This window comes from Zeugodacus cucurbitae, chromosome 5 (genome assembly GCF_028554725.1).
Source record: "Zeugodacus cucurbitae isolate PBARC_wt_2022May chromosome 5, idZeuCucr1.2, whole genome shotgun sequence".
Lineage (NCBI taxonomy): Eukaryota > Metazoa > Arthropoda > Insecta > Diptera > Tephritidae > Zeugodacus > Zeugodacus cucurbitae.
The window spans coordinates 21,597,786-21,625,164 of record NC_071670.1 but is presented as its reverse complement, the minus strand read 5'-3'; the positions used below and the strand labels follow the sequence as shown (position 1 = coordinate 21,625,164).

The 27,379-nt window shown below is 33.2% G+C and overlaps 2 protein-coding genes across 2 annotated transcripts in view; one reads left to right on the top strand and one right to left on the bottom strand.

The window, feature by feature from the left end:
• The window catches only part of LOC105220339 (beta-parvin), a 289,141-nt gene that overhangs the window by 205,998 nt on the left and 55,764 nt on the right, over positions 1-27,379 (top strand). The window lies entirely within an intron of this gene.
• Positions 4,327-25,691, bottom strand: LOC105219886 (uncharacterized). Its single transcript, XM_011196237.3, has 6 exons — positions 25,403-25,691; positions 20,655-20,784; positions 7,360-7,501; positions 7,066-7,264; positions 4,720-4,885; positions 4,327-4,655 (listed from the first exon to the last, which is right to left on the bottom strand). Exons 1-6 carry the CDS (start codon positions 25,526-25,528, stop codon positions 4,546-4,548), a joined length of 873 nt encoding a protein of 290 aa, XP_011194539.1. The 5' UTR covers positions 25,529-25,691; the 3' UTR covers positions 4,327-4,545.

The window sequence follows — 27,379 nt, the reverse complement described above, 5'->3', positions numbered from 1 at the left end:
AAGAAAAGCAAGCTATCAGCTTTTTATTTTAGCTGATTTGAGATGAGTGATTGGATAATACAATTATTGAACAAGTAAGGAAAGGCAAAGTTCGGGTGCAACCGAACATTTTATACTCTCGCAATTTATTGAAGAAAATTAACAAATACATATATGCGGAATAAAGCTCACCGTATTTTTGAAAAACCTACAATGAGGTATATAGAAATGTTATGACCCGATTTTAATAATTTTTGGAACAGAGACACACTATTAGAAGAAAACAATTTCCTCTGAATTAAATTGAGATATCTGAGAGATTTACCCATATTTTCGGTAAAATTTATACTTAAGCGCTGAGTTCAACATATTCGATATCTGGGGCCTTGAAAAGTTATAGTCCGTTTTCGACAATTTTTTCACAAGTGATGCCACAGATCATATACTGTATTTGTGTAAAGTTTTATTTCGCTATCATCATTGGTTCCTAATGTATATATTATAAAGTGAAGGATTCAGATGGAATTCAAAATTGAGTTATAAAGAAAGTAGCCGTGGTTGTGAACCGATTTCATCCATTTTCCACACATGTTATCAGGGTGTCAATAAAATATTATATACCGAATTTCATTGAAATCTGTGGAGTAGTTCCTGAGATATGGTTTTTGACCCATAAGTGAGCGATGCCACGCCCATTTTCCATTTTGTAAAAAGATCTGAGTGCAGCTTACTTCTGCTATCATTTCTGTGAAATTTTGTGTTTCTGACGTTTCTCGTTAGTGAGTTAACGCACTTTTAGTCATTTTCAACCTAACCTTTGTATGGGAGGTGGGCGTGGTTATTATCCGTGGTTAAATATGCTCCCTTTTTTGGAGCATATTTAGAAATTTAATATATAAGTCATCGCTATCAGCAGTATGAATCTTACTCCAGTTGCATTTGTACAAAATCATCATATAATCGTCTAAAACCGTTTTTACTGTTTTCAATCGGTTATCTAATGTTGGATTCTTCATTTTTTTTACGTATTGAAGTTTGTTAGACTTTAAAGGTATTTGCGAGGGCCTCTAACTGAATGTAAATCAATAAATAAATGTACAAATAATATTCGTCGCAAATCCTTTGGATCCCAGCATCCTGTCGAAATTATTGACATTAATCGGACATCTATAATGTCTCCTTTGGCCTCAGCTCTTGAACAATATCTATATTCTAAATTACAAGGACGACGGGACATCGCATCCGCATTCAAATGACTACTACCTTTGCGATGTTCTATAGAGAAGTCATAACTTTGGAGTCTCAATCCACCGTGCCAATTGTCCTTCTGGAATTCTTGAATTGCAGAAGCCATTTTAATGCTGTGTGATCTGTTCTTACTCGAAATCGCTGTCCATAAAGGTACTTATGGAAATGTTTGATGCACTTCACCAATGCCAATAATTCGCTTCGCGTTACGCAATAATTCTCTGGCTTACTTATCGTCTGGCTATAATACGCGACCCCTTTCTCATTCCCGTCCATCACTTGGAATAGAACGCCTCCTATCGCATAGCCACTAGCATTCGTGTCCAAGACGAACGTTGAGCCTGGAACTGGATATGCTAACATTGGCGCAGTACATAATCGCTCCTTCAGAGTTTGGAAGGCCAATTCCTGTTCTTCATTCTATTCAAAGGCTTTGTTCTTCTTCGTGAGTTCATGGAGGCTACACGCTACGCTACCTCTTCCAAATTTTTGAGATGCTCCTCAAAGCTTTTACCCAACACGATGATATCGTCTAGGTACACCAAACATGTCTTCCAGTGCAATCCTTTTAACACTTAGCCTCATAAGCGCCCCAACTAGATTATTTGACCGATTAGATTCCATATTACAATTACGTGCAATCCGACCGCTTTTCCCGCAGTTGAAGCATTTAACTACGCCATCATTTTTCTTGTTTTTTTCTCCAAATTTCACCAGCATTTTATACATTTCTTCTTCTACACGATGAGCTTTAAATGTTCTATTGCTAAGTAAGGAGGCAGTTTCGTGCGTTAGAGCAAAGGACACCGTTTCTGCAAATGTCAATTTTGGATATGCTAGTGCAGCATAGCGCGTATTATCGTCTCGTATACCATTAACGAAACTCTGGATTTTTATATCCTCTATGTACTCTGCCGACTTATGCGCATGAGCAAAATGTGAGCTAACCTTTCCACTTCCGTGGAAAATTTCTGCTTACGATTTTGCAGTTCTATTTGGAAAATTTGTCTCCTATGTTCACTCCCATACCGCCTTTCTACAGCACCCATCAACGCTTCGTATCTGCTTAATTCGCAATTGGGTATAGTTTGTAGAATTTCCGCAGCAACCCCTTTAAAAGCCACAAATAACGCTGCAACTTTATCTTCCGCGTTCCAATTATTTGTAACTGCCGTCCTTTCAAATTGGAGTTTGAAAATCTGAAACGGAGTTGTGCCGTCAAATGATGGCGTTTGACTTTGACAGAACCTGTTGACACCATTGGTCGATTTAGTTGCAGGTCACGGAAACGATCTTTAAATTCTTCTACATCCGTCTTAATCTTGTCTTTCAGTTCTTACACATCAGCCTTAATCTTGTCTTGCTCTTCTGAAATCTGCGTTGACACTTCTGCTATTTGTGAGGTCATCTGCGTCGATATGCGTGCTTCCTGTTCTTTTAACTGTGCTGACATCTGAGCTGATATTTATGATGACAGCTCTGTCTGCGACAATATCTGCGACGACATCTGGGACATTGCAGACAAAACCATGTTCATGTCTGGTATCCCCGAGAAACATGTAGTCTCTTCCTTTTCTTCTATCTTAGTTGATGATTTCTCCAACACCGATTCGAAAATATATTTGTCAACGTTTATGTTTCTTCTTCCATCGCCTCTCGCAATCGGGCTTGTAACTCAGCATTCAACCCATTCGTTGCTAAGCCTCGTTGTTCCAACTCCTTTTTAAGTTGTGGTATCTTTAATTCACTGAATTTAGCCATTATCTCCTATGGAATTTTATTTGTCAATCCCACTTCTGACTCCAATTGTAACGGATTACCAAAATAAATCGTTTATTCTAAAACTCTACCTTGAGTTATACTTCCAGCGTCTCATGCTCCTTGCTTCCGGTGACAGGAGTATCTGTTTATTAACTCCCGTCTTGTTGGAGTACAATTTTTTTCTTCGTTCGTTCGTTTTGAATTTTAAGACCTTTCATATCTTAAATATAGTTGGCGGTGCGAATGGATTTAGTTTTTTTTAATATCCTTTCCAAAAAATCGAAATTTATAGGATTTATCCCTTTTCTAAACTCTTTGACATATGCAGAATATTTTTCCATTTCCGAAATTAAAATTTCAAACTGTTTCCGATTTGGAAATTTATCTTCACTTATAATATTCCTTCAAACAACCGCGTCGTTACTATGTCGCTCTCAAATATAGCAACGACAAAGAACGACTGTTTATATGTCGTTTCTATACTCGTTTCAAATTGGGGAATCTCAATTTATTTTCGATAAACCAAATAGGAATACCAAATAGGCGTACTTATGTCGTTCTTATGGAGAACAGTATAATCGAACACCAACCATACGATACGAAATGTACGAAAACTAATAATTAATTGAGGTCTTTTCCCGAAGATACAAAATAACTGTCATCGATTGTCTAAGCGTTATAGAGAAACCAATAGATCGCACTATCCAGTAATTCAAACAAACAGGCTGCACTTGTTGTACATCCCTGTGCTGCATTAATCATGTGCAATAGTGTTGCACCATTTTCTTTGGTGGGAAAAATCTGTTAAATCTGCGAAAAAAAATGCTTTTTACCACTTTGTTTCCATGCCTAACGTGTTATTTAATCAATTATAATATATATCAAGTTAACAATTAAAAAAATTTATATATTTGTCCTTTTTGACAATAATTTGTCCTTCGAGCCATTTTGAATGGGCTACATAAGAAAAACAAAATTCGGCAGCTCTCAGCAAGCGGCGATAGAATTTTTAATGAGGTATGCGCATACTCTCTTGTTCGAATTCAACTGCATAACTTTGTTGTTGCTTTTACATGTAAAATTATTTCATTGTTATTATTCAGCGCCCAAGGAGAGAGAGCAGAGAAGTGACCAATCGATTGCGTCTATAGTTTAATTTGTTCGGTACAGAGTTATTTTTGTTTGATTTCTGTTTCGACTCCAAGAATTCTATCTATCAAGCAAGTAAATAGCTTTAAATAATTTTCAAAGGATATTCCTTAGTACAAAAGTCATATGTTGCCTAAAGTAAGTTCACATACATAAGTATTATTTTGACCGACTTTTTAAAAAAATGTATACTGTTAATATTTGAAATTGTAAAATGAATTCCTTAGAAATAATTTATATTTTTATATTAGGTTATATCAAATTACAATAAATTAAAAGATACTAGTACAATAACACGAATTTTAAGTAATTTACTCATAGTCATAGATGTGTACATACGTTTGTATATATTACGTTATAATAAAGTGGTTAGTGTTTTATGAAGATACATATGTATGTATTAAATATTTAGTAGTTATATGGTCCGTATTGAGACCCGTGGTAATATGGCCCTGGATAAATTTGTGGTTGCGGGTAACTAGCATAGGGTGGATATGGCGGTTGCTTCTGTGAATAAACTATATACGAATTTTGAGAAAGCATATTTATACGAACATTTTAATATTGTTTTTTATATGTCACCTGGCATTAAATATTGCAAGTTGAGTTGTTCTTCTTTTTCGCGTTCGTTCCGCAAGCAAATAGCAGCAGCTGACAGTAAGATTGCGGCAAGCAAACATGCACCTATTCCAGCCCATGCAATAAAATATGACCAATCGTACGATATTTTTGTGTTATCCCTGAGAACCTGATTGAGTAAAACGTTTTTTTTTTTAATTTTTTAACTTTTTCAATAGTTTCACAGAAGGAAAATATCCACACAGATCTTGATATCCCTATGGTAAAGAAGTAAATAGTGGATAACAGAAAGAAATAACGGGTGATTTTTTTGAGGTTAGGATTTTCATGCATTAGTATTTGACAGATCACGTGGGATTTCAGACATGGTGTCAAAGAGAAAGATGCTCAGTATGCTTTGACATTTCATCATGAATAGACTTACTAACGAGCAACGCTTGCAAATCATTGAATTTTATTACCAAAATCAGTGTTCGGTTCGAAATGTGAAATCCGCTTTTTTATCGACAAATTTTGTTCAGCGATGAGGCTCATTTCTGGTTGAATGGCTACGTAAATAAGCAAAATTGCCGCATTTGGGGTGAAGAGCAACCAGAAGCCGTTCAAGAACTGCCCATGCATCCCGAAAAATGCACTGTTTGGTGTGGTTTGTACGCTGGTGGAATCATTGGACCGTATTTTTTCAAAGATGCTGTTGGACGCAACGTTACGGTGAATGGCGATCGCTATCGTTCGATGCTAACAAACTTTTTGTTGCCAAAAATGGAAGAACTGAACTTGGTTGACATGTGGTTTCAACAAGATGGCGCTACATGCCACACAGCTCGCGATTCTATGGCCATTTTGAGGGAAAACTTCGGAGAACAATTCATCTCAAGAAATGGACCCGTAAGTTGGCCACCAAGATCATGCGATTTAACGCCTTTAGACTATTTTTTGTGGGGCTACGTCAAGTCTAAAGTCTACAGAAATAAGCCAGCAACTATTCCAGCTTTGGAAGACAACATTTCCGAAGAAATTCGGGCTATTCCGGCCGAAATGCTCGAAAAAGTTGCCCAAAATTGGACTTTCCGAATGGACCACCTAAGACGCAGCCGCGGTCAACATTTAAATGAAATTATCTTCAAAAAGTAAATGTCATGAACCAATCTAACGTTTCAAATAAAGAACCGATGAGATTTTATGCGTTTTTTTTTTAAAAAAAGTTATCAAGCTCTTAAAAAATCACCCTTTATATATCTAAACCTCGTCAACAGCCTAACCTATAGGTTAATGCTTTGGTACATTCCTGCATTCAAACACGTATAAAAATGAAGATATCTACCAGCTTACTAAAGAGCACGTTCTACCAAAACAGCTTAACCACATTTTGGGCTTGTTTACTTATAAATATATTTAAGATTTTAATACTTATCGTAAAGCTTTGAACAATAAGATCCAATAAATAAAGTAATAATGAAGAAACGATATATTTAACGGTTGTTTGCAATATTACAAATGAGTCGATTATGTGATAAACATGCAAACCATAGCTTACATGAATAGTGTATCAACTCAAAAAAGTAATTTTTTCAGGAGAGTGCTAAACATAAGTGGACTATATAGAGTATACTAAAGATTTTTCTTGGGCATGAATATGCCTCACAAATGTCATTGTAAAAAAATATGTCGTTCTTTCTGAAAAGAACTCTAACTCAACAAACTCAAACTAACTAAACTCAATGACAATCTGAGTTGTAACACTAAATAAGTCGTTTTTACTTAAAAAATATTCGCACAACTGAAAACAACTCTACACAAATTTTCACCAATAATATTCATGACATAAAGAAATACTTTAAATGGGCTGTAAAGTTTTTTCTACAGGGACTCCTTCAATAATTTCACTATATCAAAACTATAATATAATTTAACGTATACCTAATCCACAGCAAACAGAGGCCTGGTCACTAGTATTATATATATTCTGAAACTACTAAAAGCGCAACAATTAAATGTACCTATTGTCGTGCCTCACAGACAACACTTAATCCAGGATATTATATTATTATTGTACCTTTACAGTATAGTTTGAGAGCATATCCTGAAGGAGTTCAGTACTTAAGATAACACCAGAAAGTGCTTAGAAAGTAAAATAAGAAAAAAAATTGGTAAAACACAATAAACGGATGGAAAATTGGGTCCGAAAATTGGTGCAATGAGCTCAAAATTCTAGTATTGACTGGTTCCTATGTTTACATTCTATATAAAAATTGTTCCATATTTCGAAAAATATTGAAGACACTTTAAATTTTTACAAATTGTGAGAGTCCAATCTTAGTTTTTTCATGTTTGTTTTCTTTCAATTACCGTATTCCATTGTTGGTAATAGTCTTCACCAACGACTTTCTCTTTTTCAAAAAATTCAACAGTATGCCATAAACCCATAGCACCAGCAGACATTAAGCAACTTGCTAATAAAAGAATTGATGTAGCTGTTATGGCACCGGATGATCGTTTCCAACATCCAGAAAGTCCTGTCCAAAAAGCGCAGAAAATTGTTACAAAGCTAAAAAAATATAAACATATGTAGTGTATAACAAATAAAATATACATATATATATATATATATACATTAAAATTAAATGTTCATAATTATATTACCCGATAACAAATAAGGCTATACATGAACGCGCTAAGTGTAGTCTGGAATTTGCGTCCTCGTTCGAGGACTTTTCATCATCAATTTGAGGAAAATAGTCCAAATTTGAGCAATGTGTTTCTATTGGCGATAAGTATGTTGGGACTGAAATACAAAAAATTATTTTTATAATTATAATGCATATTTACTCTTCTTACTTGAATCTCATTTCTTTACTTAGACCAAATTCAAACAAAAAATCCTTAAACTTGTTTAAAAAATTAATAATTAATAATGAACGAATATTCCTTGAAAATTATAAAAAATAATGTAATGGGGTTATTGGGGCTGATAAAACATATGTACTATTTGATTGAAAACGGCAACTAGCCATTGTAAGCTATACTCAAATACTATATTATATTATATGAATATTATATTATATTATATGAATATTATTAGAAACTCTTTACTAAACGTTTAAAATACGTATATCAAAAAATGTGTAGATAACATACGACAAGAACAATTTTAAAAAGCCCTTTGTGATCGCGAATATATAAATTTTTTACTATTCGATAAGACAACTTATTAATGGTAAAATTACCCTGCGAATAGCATTAGATGTACTAATTCATTTCAATGGGAATAATCCATATTTCATTACTTTTCATAAAAATTGTATAGGGAAATTATACGTCCGTATGATGGACTCTATTTTCCTTTTAAATTTAATCTATACCAAAGATGACTCAATACGAAACTCTCTCATTTTACCTCGAACCGAATTCCCTCATCTATAATTTTTAGTTAGTAGCAGAAAAAGCGGGATACCAGAAATAACCCAGCTAAAAGTATTGACAAAATCAGTGCGAAATAAAATTTAAAGGAAATACAATGATAATATTAAATTATGTAAAACTATTTGTTTAGCTATTTTTTGTTATAAATAAGATCTATTTGTATTTAATATACATATAATTTATGTTAAAAAATTAATATATTTTGTTGTATGCATTTATAAAAAATCATGTTTTTATCTTCTACCTGAACTCCTTCCGAAATCCTTCTTCTTCTTGTTATTAACAATCTTTAAGAGTTTAATTATTACACAAAGTAATACAGCTGTATTATAATTCGTATCACGCAACGTTAAATATCAACTAATTAACCGAAAGGAATAGTTAAGTTATATTTAGATCTAAAAATGAGAACAATTATGCCAACTATTAAAGGCTTTAAGATCAAAATAAGAGCGTACTGGTACCTTATAATAATCAACCATATCATTGAAAACAAAGTGGATATTAAATAACAGTAATAGGCCTAGTAATACAAGATGTTGCTGAAACTTCAACAGAAGCGATCACAAAATAAATTGCATTTGTCATCGAATTCTGAATTCCAGACAGCTAAAAAAGGGAGCCTTGAAAACGATCATGGCATTCTTTCGAACAAATGTTCCATATAAAGGTTATAACTAAAAATCTATTATTTAGTTTTAAGCTTTTGTCGTTGATTTCAAGGAATAAAGATTAATTGTCCTGAATTTCGTAAAAAATTTCTAGGCGGCACGCCAACCAAGAATAAACCTGACGTTTTAAATGGCAACAGATTTGCCGTACTAAGCACTGGTTCTGATGATGATGCGAAGGGTACCACCACAGTCCCGTATGCCAAACCGCCCCCAATATATTTGCGCGAGCGTAGCTCAAATACTCTTGTTGCTAAATTAAGCGAAATTGTAGGTACAAAAAACTTTCATATAGTGCCTTTAAAAAAAGGCAATATAGATGAAACGAAAATACAGACATACACTGAGAAAAGTTTTATGGATGTTGTCAAGTTTTTGTCGGATAAAAACAAAAATTATTATTCCTATCAGTTGAAGAGCTCAAAGGGCCTAGCTGTAGTAATTAAAGGTATAGAGTCATCTGTAGACTCTAGTGAAATCAAAGAAGCTCTTGAAGAATGTGGCTTTGAAGTTAAAACTGTCGTAAACATCTTTAACAGAAACAAAGTACCACAACCAATGTTTAGAATTGAATTGATGCCGAATTCTAACCAGCTTAAAAAGAACGAAGTGCATCCAATATATAATTTAAAATATTTGCTGCACCGTAGAGTAACCGTAGAAGAACCACACAAAAGAAACGGTCCGGTACAATGCACCAACTGCCAAGAGTATGGGCATACCAAATCTTATTGCACTCTACGCAGTGTTTGTGTGGTATGTGGAGATTTACATCCCACTTCAAAATGTATCCTCAAGAAAGAGGATTTAAACAAAAAATGCAGCAACTGTGGAGGAAGTCACACTGCCAACTACAGGGGTTGTCCTGTTTATAAAGATTTGAAATCGAAGTTGTCACAGGGAATTCAAGCACGACGTAACCAAATGTTACATACTCCCCGTACTGACATTATAGATATCACAGACCATATTCCGAAATCTAGTAATATTAAAAATAATACTGTACAAGGGAGCTATGCCAATGTTGTAAAAGGCAACAATGTACAAATGCAACCACCGCAAAATCCTCCAAATAGTGGTATTGAAAATATGATTCTAAATCTGACTCAATGTATGACACAATTCATGTCTACGATGCAAAACATGATCCAAGATTTAATAAAATCACAAAACCAAATGCTGCAAACCTTATTAAGTAAAAAATGAGCATACTAAACATTTGTATATGGAACGCTAACGGTGTTAACCAACATAAACTAGAGATAATTAGATTTCTGTCTGAAAAAAATATAGATGTAATGTTAATATCAGAGACTCATCTGACAAACAAAAACAATTTTAAAATACCGGGATTTAGACTGTATGTTACAAATCACCCGGATGGAAAAGCACATGGCGGAACGGCAGTATTGGTTAGAAATCGGTTAAACCACTTTACTCTGGGTTCTCATGCTACAGCACAGTTACAAGCTACAACAATATCGTTAAAAAATCGGGGTTGTGATTTAAATCTATCGGCTATATACTGCCCACCTCGTTTTAAAATTACAGATAGCGAATTTAAAGACTTCTTTGGAACGCTAGGTCATAGATTTCTAGCAGGTGGAGATTATAATGCAAAACACATGTACTGGGGGTCACGTCTTAATAATCCGAAAGGACGCCAGTTGTACCAAACCATTATGAACCACAATAACCTTGATATAATATCTCCTGGTAAGCCTACATACTGGCCCAGTGATCGTAACAAAATACCAGATTTAATTGATTTCGCTGTAACCAAAAATATAGATAGATCACTTGTGACAGTTGATACATGTACAGACTTATCTTCAGATCATTCACCTGTACTAATAAAGTTGTGTGAAGAACCCATATTCGTTGAGCCAAAGGTGGGTCTAACATCTCACAAAACGAACTGGTTAAAATACAAAAAATATGTGAGTAGCCACATTAATATTGATGTAAAAATAGATACAGAAAGAGATATTGATGAAGGTATAAGAGAATTTAATGATGTAATATCAAATGCAGCTGTCATAGCAACACCAAACATAAGCAATAAACCGATTATCCGCAGAAAACTCACTAATAATGAAATAGAAAAGCTTGTAAATGAAAAAAGGCGAGCTAGACGTGAATGGCAGTTAAATCGCTCCCCTTCTACTCAGCTGCAACTAAAATATGCTGTACGAAAACTAAAAACAGCGCTTAAACGTGAGGAAGAATACCACACTCACAATTATATAAAGAAACTGTGTCCAAATTCAAACAAAGGAAATTCTCTTTGGAAAGCCCAAAAGTCAATGAAGCCTCCAGTCGACTCCAACTTGCCTATAAGAGGCTTGGGTGGAAACTGGGCAAGAAGTGACGAGGATAAGGCAAATTGTTTCGCAAATCACCTAGAAAAGGTATTTCAACCTAATTGCCCAAAGAACAGCTTTAAGCTGCCAATCATCTCCAATAGCGCTAACGAGTCGCTTGGGTCTATTCAAACGTCATCTTCTGAAATTATTAAAATCATAAAAGAGCTGAATCCTAAAAAGTCGGCAGGACACGATAAAATTACTCCAAAAATGCTAATTGAGTTACCAAATATTACTTTAACAGTACTCTCCTTGCTATTTAACGCTATTCTCAGTTTCGGGTACTATCCAAGTTCATGGAAAAAGTCGCAGATCATCATGATAGAGAAAACAGGTAAAGACTTGACACAGCCGTCTTCATACAGACCAATCAGTCTTCTACCCTGTCTTTCTAAAATATTTGAAAAAGTGTTACTATCAAAGATGTCTCCTTTCCTCCTTGAAAATAATGTAATACCAACGCACCAATTCGGTTTTCGTGCAAAACATGGCACTGTAGAACAAGTAAATAGAATTACTAACGAAATCAGAAGGGCGTTCGAGTATAGAGAGTACTGTTCTGCTATATTTCTAGATGTGGCTCAGGCGTTCGATAAAGTGTGGCATGACGGGCTTTTATATAAGATTAAAAAAAGCTTACCTCTCGAAATGCATAAAACCTTGGAGTCTTATTTAAAAAATAGAAAGTTTACTGTCAAAGTAGGAGACTTCATATCTGAAGAACGACCAATATAAGCTGGTGTACCTCAGGGCAGTGTTTTAGGGCCAACTCTATACATAATATATACAGCAGACCTTCCAACAGCTAGTAATATTTTGACATCAACTTTTGCGGATGACACAGCTTTAGTGAGTCGAAACAAATGCCCAATTATAGCATCAAAAGTATTAGGAGCGCATTTGATTTTTGTCGAAGAATGGCTAGCAAACTGGCGTATAAATGTAAACGAACAGAAGTGCAAGCATGTTACATTTTCTCTAAGACCAAAAACGTGTCCGGCAGTTAAAATGAACAATATTTTAGTACCCCAAGCGACTGAAGTAACATATCTTGGTATTCACTTGGATAGAAGGCTCACGTGGAGAAAACACATATCGTGCAAAATAACCTGCATGAAGATAAGAGCAGCACATTTAAATTGGCTTTTAAATAAAAATTCAAAACTTAGCCTAGACAACAAAGTTCTATTATACAACGCGGTCATAAAGTCGATTTGGATGTACGGCATCCAACTGTGGGGTACGACCTGTGCAACCAATATCGATATAATTCAGAGATTCCAATCAAAAATGCTTAGAACAATCACGTGCTCACCATGGTATATGCGTAATGAAAATATCCATAAAGATCTTGGTATTCTCATGGTAAAGAAAGAAGTAGAGAACAGCAGAAATAAATATTTGTCCAAACTCCGCGATCACCCAAACCCATTGGCTAATGCTTTATTACATTCTTGTAATCAATCACGTCTAAAAAGAAGAGATATGCCAGCACACTGAGGAGCAACGTTTCACCAAAACAACTCAATCAATTGGTTGAGCTTGTCTAGTTTTAATTAGAATTAAGATTTTATAACTTATTGTTAGGCTCCAAAGAGCAGATTCAATAAATAAAGAATTATATGAAAAAAAAAGAAAGGAAGTACTATGTTCGGGTGTAACCGATCATATAATCCTCTCGCAATTTATTTATTTAATTTTATTAATATAACACACAATTTGACCCACATTTATGGCATATACATAGTACATATCTATACTAATATTAGACGTGTTTTAGTAAAGCAAAGTTGTAGACCTAATAACAACATAATTATGTTGACTTGTCATAAGCTATCATAGCTTGTAAATTGAACTAGAGGCATTGCCAGTTCATCACTTTTTTCATTCACAATATTTTTTTCCAAAAAAAAAAGTAGTTGGCAATAGCGAGAAATCCCATTTTGACAGATAAAAATGTAGACAAATAAAGTTTTTAAATTCTATCGATGAGCAAAATGGCAAATAAAGTTTTTTTCCATATTTATTTTGACCATCCCGTATCAAATAATGATTGTAAATTTCTTAAAAGATCAAAATATTAAGTAAACAAATGGAAATTTGATTTAGAAATTCCACCGTTTTATTTTAAATGAAATAACATTTCAGCTGAGAGTTCGGTCCCGCATTGCCAACACAATTCATTTTTAAGTAAAGAGATGACTAAATTAGTTCTATTTGTACATTATTTAGCTATTAACTTGCGGTGGTCAAATAAAACACATATAAAGAGGAAAGATTCGATTGTTTGTTTGCATTGAATAGGCTCCAAAACTACTACAAAGCAAAAAAAACTACAAAACTTTGAAATTATTTCGCAACTATTATAGCTTATAATAGTTGGACATGTGCAGCCGCGACAGTTTTTTGTAGATAATTATATGATCTGCAAATTTGTAGTACTATATTTTGTTCTATAATAAATAGTTTTCGCAGCGCCCGTGATTTAAAAAAGTTTTTCGGTTATTTTTTCACATCTTGGGTTACATTATTGAAAATTTTTTAACATAGGCTTTTTGAAAATTTAATATAGCCTATGTTCACCACAGATAAAGTAGCTTAACAACTTTGTCACAATAAGTGTCTTTATCATTTTAAAAAATATACATAAATGTCTCCACTGCAAAAGCTTTTATATTTATACTTTGGAAATAATCCCTACCACAATAAATGACTTGAACTGTGATTCAATACCATTACATAATTTTTGAATTATTCAATTTGGACATTCCATTCCAAAGATATCACATATTTCCAATTGTAAGATATTTGAAGAATGTTTCATGGTCGCCGCTCAAGCTGCTAGATTAGGCGGCACCATAACGGTACAACACAACACGCATACGTTTATAGTATACTAGCTGTGCCCGCGACTTCGTCCGCGTGGAATAGTGATTTTGGGCTTCGTATTTATCTTCGTCCGCGTCAATTTCTGTTATCAAAGAACTTCTGCGTAAATTACATTTTTTGTTTTATTTTCTGGTGGCAGAAGAACATATTGATTTTCTCCGCAACCTGATCTTGACAACGCGACATATAATTGGCCATGTGAAAAACAGTCTTGGCGTAAATCGATCCCCACGTGTTTGAATGTTTGGCCCTGCGATTTATTAATTGTAACGGCGAAAGATAGCTTAAGGGGAAATTGAATTCTTTTAAAATTTAAAGGTATATTATTTGGGATCATCGGGATGCGAGGTATAAGTACTGTTTGACCAACTGCTGGACCAGTCAAAACGATTGCAACGATCACGTTATTGCGAAGAAATTTGACTTGAAGTCGGGTCCCGTTGCATAAATTAGATGGTTTCAGATTTCTAAGTAAAATTATTGGGGCGCCTATTTTTAGCTTAACGGAATGTGGAGGAAGGCCACCTGGGTTCAAAGAATTTAGAAACTTCTGTGAGTAATGGACCACATCTTCTTGATCCATTATATTATCAATAGACGTGTATGTGACTATATCTCCTTTAAGTTTATTTAAAATTATGTCATTAATTTTGTCCACGCTACTGTTTCTCGCCGCCAATATTGCTCTTTTACACATCCATTTGTGGTCTTTATTTTCTATTATAGTGCTAAAGAAAGAATGTAGAAAATGAATAGAAAAAATGTAGAAAATGAATAAAAAGAATGTAGAAAAAAATAAGAAAGTTTAATAATCATGAACCTAATTATTTTTACCTGCACTTGGTATTTACGTAAACTGAAATTATGTCAAAAGAATTACCGTAAAACGAAAATAAGGTAAACTAACCTACTTATTTAATTAATAATCTACATGAAAACAAAAAAGGATTTATTACGAGTGAGCCGCGCGGTATGGTATCTCGTAGAGCTACACCCCCCTCCGGGGCGCCCGCAAACACCGCTTTTCGCCCGCCGGCCAGCGCAGCGCAGAGTGCGAGTTAATTTTGTTTCGGAGTTATTTATTTGTAATATTATCTTTTCCGTTATCCGTTGAAATTAAGTGTCGTCAAAGACAATTTTATTCAGAATTAAATACTCTTAACCAACAACACATTTATTTGGATAAAGATTAATATTATTATGTTAATACAACTCTAACAAATAATTTCGACCAAATTAGTTATCACAAAAACGGTACTCACGGACTTTTTTTTAGATCATTAAAAGAGATATAATTCTTTCATACATAACTTTTGTGTATCTTGAACCGCTTTCGCAGCGCAAGGAACGGAAGCCCTCAAAGATAAATAATTTCCCCCGTTTTTTACACATTTACCACTGTTTCTTCGCTCCTATTGCAGCGTGATGATATCCAACACAAAAATAATTATTCAATTCGAACCAGTAGTTTCGTAGATTAGCGCGTTCAAACAAACAAACTCTTCAGCTTTATAATATTAGTATGGATTAACTGTGAAATCGATAGCTTATTATTATTTATTCGAACAACTGCATTTTAAATACAAAAATGTTTTATCATTTTATATGATTACAGAGTTCAATAATTTTTACAGAATATTCATTGATATATTTGAGGGTATCTACTAATTTCAGTAAAAAAAGTCTACAAGACAACAATTATCTTTAAAATATTAACTAACATACATACATACCTAATAATATTTTTTTTTTTGTTTTGAATCTCACAACGCTAAATTACAATTTCCTAAAAAACATGAACACATGAAAAAAAATTAAAAATTATCAAAACCAAGCATCAGTCTTTTCAGAACTGAATCCATATTATTTTAATTTTTTCAGTAAATAATATATTGTACCGTTTAACTATTCAAACAACTTAGTGACTTGAGAAGATCTCATAATTATTCAATTATATTTTTATAGCTATTAAGCAAATAATTTAGTACTTTGTCCCTAGACAGTTAAATTTGTTCAAAGCTCAAATGATCTACATAGATCTCATCTTTCTGAAAATACCCAGGGGAGGGTACCAAAAATATGCCGCGATGGAGAATATTCATCAGAAACTGAAAATCGTCTTGCAAGTCGAAAATACGCATCGCAATGGCGCTAGAGAGTCGATTAACGAGCACATGCGCGAGAATAGAACTTAGCCCTTCCTTACTTGTTTTCCATACATATTGTTATTAATAAGAAATAAATGGTAAGTAACTCGAGTCACTTAAGCGGAATTAATTTAAGTTCGTTTCCCTATTTAGTTCTTCAAAAGAGTTACATCTTTAGTAGTGACACTTAAGCGGTGATTACTGCATACCAATTTGAGTGCAGCCTTTCTGTACCATCTTTATAATAAAACTAGCAGACCCGGCCACACGCTTTTGTGGCTAAGGTATACATTAAATTAGTAAGTTTTTCAATATAGTGAAAAAATACTTATGCATAAAGTCGAAAACGTTATAGCCGGTAAATTTGAAAATGAATGATGCAAATCAACATAGTTTATTAAACTTTGTATCTTTTAATCTTATGTTGAAGTATGCAACAAATGAGTAAATACAAAGTTGGCTCAATCTTGGATTCGATGACGAATGCTTCATATTAATGCATTACAAAGACGAGGTTGATTTATGCAAAATTCAGTAGTGATAGTCCAGGCGATTCCAATGAGTATAAAAATCATTTGGGTTAGTTGATTACGTCATCCTGATTTGTAGCTGTGTCAGCTCTCCTGGAACAAAATTTCAAATTGTCGCATTGAGATCATCGACATCTTTGTTTTTTATTTGTACTTCCCAAATTATCAATTTGCATATCTGGAGATTCTTCTCTATAGCGCTTTTTTTGGCGAAACTGATGTTTCGTTGATTTGCAATTTATGAGTAATTGCAAGGCCGAATGTACAGTTTGTGTGCCTACTAACAGGTGCCAAGTTGCCCCGTTATACTTTGATGGTGAAAATTAGTGAAATCGGTTCAGGAATTACCTCAGCCCTCATATACAATACATGATGATTTTCGTTATTCTATTGGTCTTTATGAATATACATATGGGTCACTATTGTGTGTTATCTTAATAAAATTACATCAATAAATTAAAATAAAAGTATAAAATGTTTGGTTGCACCCAATCTTAGCCTTTCTTTACTTGTTACAAATTGTTTTGGGCTATCGACACAACCTTATACAATTGAACAATGACAAAAGTTAACAAAGCAACAATGACAACCTTCAAAATATTATTATTTTTGTTTTCTATTTGTTTATATTTTTGTTGTCAACTAAAAAAAAATTCTGTTATTATATCCGCGCAATTTTTCTATATTTACTTATTGTCTAAACCCTTCTTGGCACTTCATGTTTATATTTATAGAACACAAATTGTTTGTAAGGGAGGTTAGAAAAGTGTGGATTTGGTTGAGCTGTTCTCGAGTTATGCGCTTAGCAACACATTTAGCGATTCATTTTTATTATTACATTATAGATTTAAGGTTTCTGGTGTTTTTCCTTACTGAATTAAAGCATTTTAGTAATTTTCTACATAACTTTTGTATGGGTGGTGGGCGTGGTTATAATCCGATTTCCTCAATTTTTAGACTGTTTCGTTGATATACCTTAAGTAGCATACGAGATATGTAAAAAAAACTTAGTAGTTTTATTACCCAAAAAATGTGCCCCTCTCTAGTGCGATTATTTGTAACTAATTTTACTTTTATAACTTTATTTATGGCACTTTTTGTGGGCGTGGCAGTGGATCCATCTACGAAAGCCTTCTTATGGTGCCAAGGAACACTTTTACAAGTTTCATCAAGATATCCCAATTCTTACTGAAGTTATTGCTTGTAAGGACGGACAGACAGACATCCGGATTTCAACTCTACTCGTCACTCTGATCACTTTGGTATATATAACCCTATATCTAAGTCGTTTAGCTTTAGGACTTACAAACAACCGTTAGGTGAACGAAACTATTACACTCACTTTGCCACTTGTTGCGGAAGTATGAATACGAGAGCATTAAACATTTTGCTAAACTCTATTGATTCAAATGATAAATGATTCAAATCGCATGAATTCTGCAAACTTAAAGAAATGACAATCGTACTGCAGGGAATTATCTTAGGTCAACTTTTGTATATTCTTTATACAAGGGGCCTACCGTTTCCACCAAAGAGTATGGCTACTACTTTTAAACAAAATTAAGTAAGAGGAAGTAGCGACCTTGAAAGAGTTTTCAATGAAAACCAATTATCGTACGTCTAAAAAATGTAAAATCTTATTTTTATTTTACAGTTTTATCGAAAATATTTTATATATGTACATAATTGGGGTACTCACAAGTTGTCCTAAAGTGTCACAAAATCGTAAAGACTTCAAATTTTACATTGGTTAAAAAAATTGTTATTGGATTGCTTAGAAAAATAAATTTACGCATTTACGACTCTGTGCGCTATGTTCGTTGTAACTGATTTCTGATTTTTATACTCTCGCAACAAATGTTGCTAAAGAGCGTATTATAGTTTTGTTCACATAACGGTTGTTTGTAACACCCAAAACTAAACGAGTTAGATATAGGGTTATATATACCAAAGTGATCAGGGTGAAGAGTGGAGTTCAAATCCGAATGTCTGTCTGTCCGTCCGTCTGTGCAAGCTGTAATTTGAGTAAAAATTAAGATATCTTGATGAAACTTGGCACACTTATTTCTTGGCACCATAGGAAGGTTGCGAAAATGAGCAAAATCGGACCACTGCCACGCCCACAAAATGGCGAAAACCGAAAACACATAAAGTGCCATAACTAAGCCATAAATAAAGTTATGGAAATAAAATTTGGTATGAAGGATCGTACTATGAAGGGGCATATTTGGATGTAATTTTGGGGAAGTGAGCGTAGCCCCGCACCGTACTAAGTTTTTAATACATATCTCGCAAACCAATAGAGCTATATAAACCAAACTTTATGCAGTCGTTTTTTTAGCCATTTCCTAATACAGTCCAAAAATGAAAGAAATCGGATAATAACCACGCCCACCTCCCATACAAAAGTTAGGTTGAAAATTACTAAAAGTGGGTTAACTCACTAACGTCAGAAACACTAAATTTCACATAAGAAATGGCAGATGAAAGCTGCACTCAGATTTTTTTACAAAATGGAAAATGGGCGTGGCGTCGTCCACTTATGGGTCAAAAACCATATCTCAGGAACTACTCGACCGATTTCAATGAAACTTGTTTTGTAATAGTTTCCTTACATCCCAATGATATGTTGTGAAAATAGGCCAAATCGCTTCACAACCACGCCTACTTCCTATATACCAGAACTTTGAAGAAAATCTGAATCGTTTACTTAACAATATATAAAGTAAGCACTAGTGAAGATATCGGTGCAGAACTTTGCATATATACCATGTTAATAGTGTGGCAGCCCCATTCTAGAAATCGCCGAAATCGGACCATAGGTTTTTAAGGCCCCATATATCGAACACGAGGACCTCGGTGCTTCTAACCTAATATTATGGTTTCCAACTTTCAATGGACTTTATACAATATATATGACGAATATGTGGGTAAAATTGTATATTATATAATATAAATAAAGTTAAATAAATAAATTGCGAGAGTATAAAATGTTCGGTTACACCCGAACTTAGCCCTTCCTTCCTTGTTTTCATTTGCGTTGTGTTCAATTAGTTTTGTTTTTCACAATTTGCTTGCATATGGGCGATTACTTGAGAAAAAAAGTTCATGATTTTTAGTAGGCGCTTCAGACAACTTGAATTCAGTTCTGTCTATATATCGTTCCTTTAAAACCTGGGATCTCTTTTCGACTTGTAGTAATAACTTCCAGTAGTTCATTTTCTTTTAGCCAACACAAAAACTTTTCTTTTACTCTCAGTATAGTTAAATATCCGCCTAATTACATTTAGTATAGTAAATGCCCACTACAAAGAGTGAATAATAATGCGAAGGACCCCAATCCAAATAACAAATAAACTTTTTGTTGTACATCTATTGGAAGCGGTGCTCTACAACAATTTGTATTAAATAAACTGTCGTCCATTAGGCGAACATTTCGCTGAATCGACAATCGACAGTCATCAAAGTCTTCGAGTAGGTTAGGTCGCCATTGGGACGATACTTCTCCGACTATTTAATAAAGAAAGCAAGATAACTAAGAAATTTTTATAAATGTCATCCGTATCTTCATTGTCGCCGTCGTACATAAGAAAATATTTAAAATAAATCGAAAAGTGAAATAATGGTGCAACTCGCTTGAGTCAAGTAAAATGATGTTTAATGATTGTCTCTTGCAAAGCGCGCCTATTATTTTATATTTTTCAATTTATTTTGGAATTTTTCTAGCGAAATACTCAAAAAAAATGTGGGTAAATATTATAAATCGTTGTTGTTCAGTCAATCAGTAACTTCATTACAACAAAATTATAATTCACAATTATCGTATTATTTAACATTTTCATTTATGACTTATACATTTATGATCACTTGTGAGTATCTTAATTATGTTGTATAGCTTATTTGGGGACTAACCTGCATTCAGAGGGGGCCTTTCTTTCGGAAAACATACGCGGAATAATCCTCTTGTTCGTGTATAGTAAAAATATTTGTTGGTCATGCTATTGAAGAGGTCATCGGCATCAGCATGTTTTGCAGCAAACATCTAGATAATACAAATATAAGAATATTCTTTTAATATAGCACAATAGTAATATATCAGAATCATTATTATTAGAGCATTTTTGTAAAGAATTTACTATCATGGGAAAATCTCCACTACCATGCAAGATTAGCAAAATCGACATCGACAAAATTGACCATCGCCACGCCCGGAAAATGACGTAAACCGAAAAGCTATGAAGGCTGTACCTGTGTATAATGTTTTGCCGAAAATATCGATTAAGCTGTCATCTTATTAAAATTAAGTGAATTCATAAACATGGATATAGCGGGCATTAATGTGAGCGGGTCAAGAATTATTAATAAAATTGCAATTGTGTTATAAAAAAGTAAGTGTCTAAGGGGATATATGTATGTATATTTTATAAAGAATCCTTTATAGCAAAAATATTGCTCTATTTGTAAAAAAAAATTTAATAATACATATACATATGTACATGCATATATTAAATTAAAACAATTTTACGAACTTATAACTTGGGATGGAAGTAGGTAAGTAAGTGGTATCAGAATTTAATAACCTCTTCCAGCAATAACAGAAGAGGCGAACGACTAGGAACATTTCGTTTTTATCTATACTAATATTATAAAGAGGAAATATTTTATTGTTATACTCTCGCAACATGTTGCACAGAGTATAATAGTTTTGATAGTTTTGTTCACGTAACGGTTGTTTGTGTCACCAAGAAATAAAAGAGCTAGATATGGGGTTATATATATATAAATGATCATGATGACGATTGGATTTGAAATCCGGATGTCTGCCCGTCCGTCTGTCCGTGCAAGCAATAACTTGAGTAAAAATTAAGATATCCTAATGAAACTTGGAACACATATTCCTTGGCTCCCTGAGGAGGTTGCTTTCCACAGTGTCATAACTAAGCCATAAATAAAGTTATGAAAATAAAATTTGTTTTTGAAAAGTGGGCGTGACCCCGCCCCCAAATAGGTTTTTTGTATATAACTCGCAAACCAATAAAGCTATATAAACCAAACTTTTTGCAGTCCTTTCTTTTAGTAATTATCTAATACAGTCCAAAAATGAAAGAAATCGGATAATAACCCCGCCCACCTCCCATACGAAAGTTAGGTTGAAAATTACTAAAAGTGGGTTAACTCACTAACGAAAAACGTCAGATACACTAAATTTAACAGAAGAAATAGCAGAAGGAAGCTTCACTCAAATTTTTTTACAAAATAAAAAATGGGCGTGGCATCGCCCACTTATGGGTCAAAAACCATATCTCAGGAACTACTCGACAGATTTCAATGAAAATTGGTATATAATATTTTCTTGACACCCTGACAACACGGTTAAAAAAATTAAAATCGGTTCACAACCACGACTACTTTCCTTATAACTCAATTTTGAATTCCATCTGAATCCTTCACTTTATAATATATACATTAGGAACCAATGAACATAGCGAAATAAAACTTTACACAAATATTGTATATGATCTGTGGCATCACTTGTGAAAAAATTGTCGAAAACGGACTATAACTTTTCAAGGCCCCAGATATCGAACATGTTGAACTCAGGGCCTTAGGATAAATTTTAACCGAAAATATGGGTAAATCTCTCAGATAATTTAATGTAATTCAGAGGAAATTGTTTTCTTCCAATAGTGTGTCTCTGTTCCAAAAATTTTTAAAACTGGGTCACAACATCTCCTAGCTCCCATATACATAATTATAGGTTTTTCAAAAATATCATCCTCTGCTCCCATATACCTAATTATAGGTTTTTCAAAAATTCGTAGGGCTTTATTACGCATATATGTATTGGTTAATATGTGATATATCTTAGCAAAATTAAGTGAGAGTATAGTATTGGATATAGTGTACCTTGCTGATGAAATTGAATGATATCGGTTCAGGAATTACCTCAGCCCTCATATCTATATATTACGATTTTCGTTATTCTATTAAACTTTATGCCGAATTTATGGGTAAATTTGTGTGTTATCTTAATAAAATTTCTTTAATAAATTGCGAGAGTATAAAATGTTCGGTTACACCCGAACTTAGCCTTTCCTTACTTGTTTTTTGCATTGAATAGGAAACTATTTGACCGATTTGAAAAATTCTTTCATTGTTGGGAAGCTAATTTATCTGTGGTGAACATAGGATATAATAAATCAAAACAGTTAGGGATCCTTGCCAAAACTCCAATAATGTGACCCAAGGTGTGAAAAAATTACCAAAAAAATGCTTAAATCGCGGGCGCTGAAAAAACTATTGATTATAAAACAAAATCACATATCTCATAATTATCTACAAAAAATGTCGCGACAGCACATGTCTAACTATTATTGCTTTGTCACAATAAGCGTCTTTATCATTTAAAAAAAATACATATATGTCACCACTATAAAAGCTTTTTAATTTATACTTTAGAAATACTCCTTATCACAAATAATGACTTCATGATCATATTTGAAAAATGTCGCATGGTCGCCGCTCAAGCTGCTAGATGCATGCAACTCGACTGGCATTCGTTTATAGCATATTAACTGTCAAATCCATAGCTTATTATTAGTGGTATTCATTCAACGTCGCAAACGTATGGCAATATCGCGAAATAGCAATATCGTTTCAGAAACCAGAAAATGTCAGACATATAGCAATATTGACATAGAACGCTCATTTAACTTATATTGCCATATTGCCAATTTGCCATTATTATATAATTGCGACTTTAATACCACTATTATTTATTCGAACTACTGCATTTTAAATGCAAAAATATTTTATCATTTTATATGAATACAGATGTCATTACAGAATATTTATTGATCTATTATCCTCAAATAATTTCATTAAAAAATATCTACATGCCAAAAATTCTCTTTTAAATATTAACCAACATATATACCTACATACATAATATTATCCAGCCTACCTACATATCATTAGAATTTTTGTTTTGATTGTCACAACGCTAAATTACAAGTTTCCTGAAAAGCATGAACACATCAGACGCTTTCACTCTGTATATTTTGGGAAAATGAAAAATGATCGAAACGAATGATCAGTCTTTTCAGGACTAATACCATATTATTTAAATTTTTTCAGTAAACAATATTAACTATTCAAACAACTTAGTGACTCGAGAAGATCTCATAATTATTCAATTACATTTTTATAGCTATTAAGCAAATAATTTAGTACTTTGTCCCTAGACAGTTAAATTTGTTCAAAGCTCAAATGATCTACATAGATCTCATCTTTCTGAAAATACTCTCATCTTTCAAAAATATGCCGCGATGGAGAATATTCATCAGAAACTGAAAATCGTCTTGCAAGCCGTAAAATACGCATCGCAATGGCGCTAAAGAATCGATTAACGAGCGCTCACTGTAAGGACTTCTCAAGCACATGCGCGAGAATAAATTATTGAGTGATCGCAGCAGCTTGCAGAACAAAATTCCAAAACCTCTAAATTCGCTCTCGAGAATCGAATATGAAACGTGTGCAGCGGCTTGAAGACCAAAATATTAGCTCGCCTTAGGGAGTCTAAATCTGAGCGTTCCCAACGCCTTCATGATCGAAGAGAAAGACAACCGACTTCAAAGGCTTAATCAAGTTTGAGCTCATTACAAAAAAATATAATTTAGTGTTCGGATTTTCTTCATTTTAAACTGAATATTCAAGTTGTGATACCTCATATTATTATTAAATATACCGTATATATAATTTATAAATAGCTGAAAGAAAAATTTAATTCTGACTTGTGGACGATCGTACTTGACATCTCACATTGCATTTATCACAGTTTATCAGAAACAGAGCCATTTACAGCTAGCAAGAATTATATATGTACCTACTTGTGCAAATAAACATACTTATACTAATTTTTTCTACTTTCGGTTTTATGACCCACTGCCAGGATGCTTAAATCAGTAAATATGTGAAAGCTACCAATATTTCTCTCATTTAGACTTAATAATTAGTAAATAGTTAATTTTAATAAACGAATTTGAAATTATGCACAAGTGTTTACATACATACATATAAGCATTTATATTCTCTTATATACATACATAGGTATATAGTATGTATGCATATATGTAGATCCACAACTACTGAGCAGAAATAGCAAAATATAGCTCAAACCGGTTTTACAAAGTGACGAAAATAATACTAAAAGCACTCATAACATGGAAAACGAAATGACAACAGGTATGCAGGTAACTCAAGTAAGCGTTTCATTAGCTATTCACATACGTAAGATGTTTGTAACCAAACATAATGTACAGGTTAACACGAATATTTTCTCAAATATATGTACACAGGTATATATATATCTAAATTTTAATATTTAAGTATTTGAAAGAATGTTCATTGTGCAGTTGTATATACTAGGCGCATTCCATTGACACCTTACATATACAAAAGCGTGTACTAGCAAGATATATATGTATGTATGTGTGTAGATTTAGAGAAAAGAAAACTAAGCTATGCCCATATAATATACTTGTAGAAAGTTAAAATTTTATTTAAATTAAATATGCGTTCATTGCAAATTCATATATGCAGTGCTTTTCTATATTTGTATGCTTAAATATAAGTATTCAAGCCCAGATATATTTACTCACCTGGATATTACTTCTTTTAACTTCATAGTACAACCAGTTATCTGTAGAAAATGCGATTGCTAATAAAGCCGTTGCAATTATTGCAGATATTGTTGCGATAGAAAGCGTAACTGCTGAGCACGGCATCCTGTACCTTCATAAATTTCTAGTAGTTTTTATGTGCTATAAAACTCCAATTGCTTTCTTTTATACTATTTACATTTATTTATTTAAAATATTACTATTCTCAGCTTTCAAATATACTTCGTTGAAGATGTCAGAGTCGATACTAATATCTAAATACGTTTGTGAACTCGAAGACAATGCCACCGTAAATCTGGATTTAACTTCACTCAAAATTGTTTAATATTTGAGTTAAACTAAAACTCAAGAGAGTCGACCTAAGTCGACTTGTAAAAAATGAGTAAAATGTAGATATGTACATACGTTCACATTGTTAAATATATAGGTAGGTCAGATAGTTATTTCTCTTTTTCTGACTAATGGTAATATTTAACTTTTACCTTTCCTTCGGTTTGCTGTGTTAGGTGTATCGAGGTTTGATCATGTTCAGCTATCAACAACGTTCTAGGTATACCGCTCTAAATTTCTTATAATTTTGGACTACAATCATTATTTCTATGATCATAGCCGATTTTAAAAATATGCATACTTTATTATAATTTTTGGGTATCAATTGACCAGTTGATGAAATATATTTACGAAGAACGTAATGCACGACATTTACAGCCTAAATTTGACCCGAAGGAGAATATTTAGTGTACCCTAGACCGATTGTATCAATGTACGGAGGATAGTTGTCAAATAGTACAATATGTTTAGTCCACTACATTTTTGATTCTTGAGTTTTCTAATGCAAAGTCAAGAAAATTGATCAAGTTCACAACTTAGTGCTTTATTGGTTTCCAGTCAAATGTCAAGAGGTAGCAGTGGTAGTATTGAAGAAGGTATTTAATAGATAAATAAAATAATATTTTTTCCATCGTTTCATCTTCGAACCACACCACAAAATGATCACTATACATATATTAATAATAAATGATCAACATGAAAACCAACAATTGTTAGTTGTAATAATTAAAGCCTCATATATAAAGCTGCGATGGGATTTGACCGAAAAATGGCAGGGAAAGTAAACTAGATCGGTGCATTTATTATATTAACGGTATTGGTGCTAGACCAGTTTATAGATATTTCATATTCACTGGTTAAAAAATAGGTCCATTTAATTTTATAGAGTCAATAGATAGTATATAGATCTTTTATATTCACTGGTTAAAAAAAGGTCCATTTAATTTTACAGAGTCAATCGAAAAGTTGAAAATCATTGTATGTGGTGTATTGGAACCAGTATAAAGACTTGACTTATTGTATTTAATGGCAATTTTATTAAGATATCTCCAACATATTTGGCATAAGGCCTACTAAAATATCAGAAATCATTCTAGATAGGATATGCATGTAGTGTATATGTAGTATATCCCCTTATCTGTTTTCACCCATAGTGGTACAATACATTATCGATAATTCGGATCTCTTATCCGGACAACGCGGTAATCCGGACACTGAATTGCTTTCCATTGTTGACTTTGTATTCCGGAAACTCTGCATTTTGATTTACCTCATTAATCCAGACACTTTTTATTACAGTACATACAGTAGAAAACCTTATTCGTGGGGAATTCTCGGTGGTAAAATAGCCGCCATCTGGGAAAAACGCAGTGCTTCGTATATTGAGTACTTAATTTTAGTGAAATTATTTATTTATGCTATATTTCAATTATAGAAGATTTTAACATCAATGTGTGCCATATTATTGCAAAAAAATTATTTAATGTAGATGAGTTATTTTATAAGTGGTGAGAATAAAATACAGCTCTCATACAAGTACTTCTCTGTGGTAAGTTATTTTTGTACACATTTATTTAAACTTTACTGATTATTTACAAATAATTATATTTAAAAAGCTTTGAATTG

Excerpts from the sequence above, each read along its gene's own strand:
- LOC105219886 (XM_011196237.3), bottom strand. The coding sequence starts at position 25,528 with ATGCCGTGCTCAGCAGTTACGCTTTCTATCGCAACAATATCTGCAATA. Across the intron at positions 7,265-7,359 it reads ATAGCCTTATTTGTTATCGG|CTTTGTAACAATTTTCTGCG; the intron begins GTAATATAATTA and ends ATATTTTTTTAG. Across the intron at positions 4,656-4,719 it reads CTTGCAATATTTAATGCCAG|TTTATTCACAGAAGCAACCG; the intron begins GTGACATATAAA and ends ATTCGTATATAG.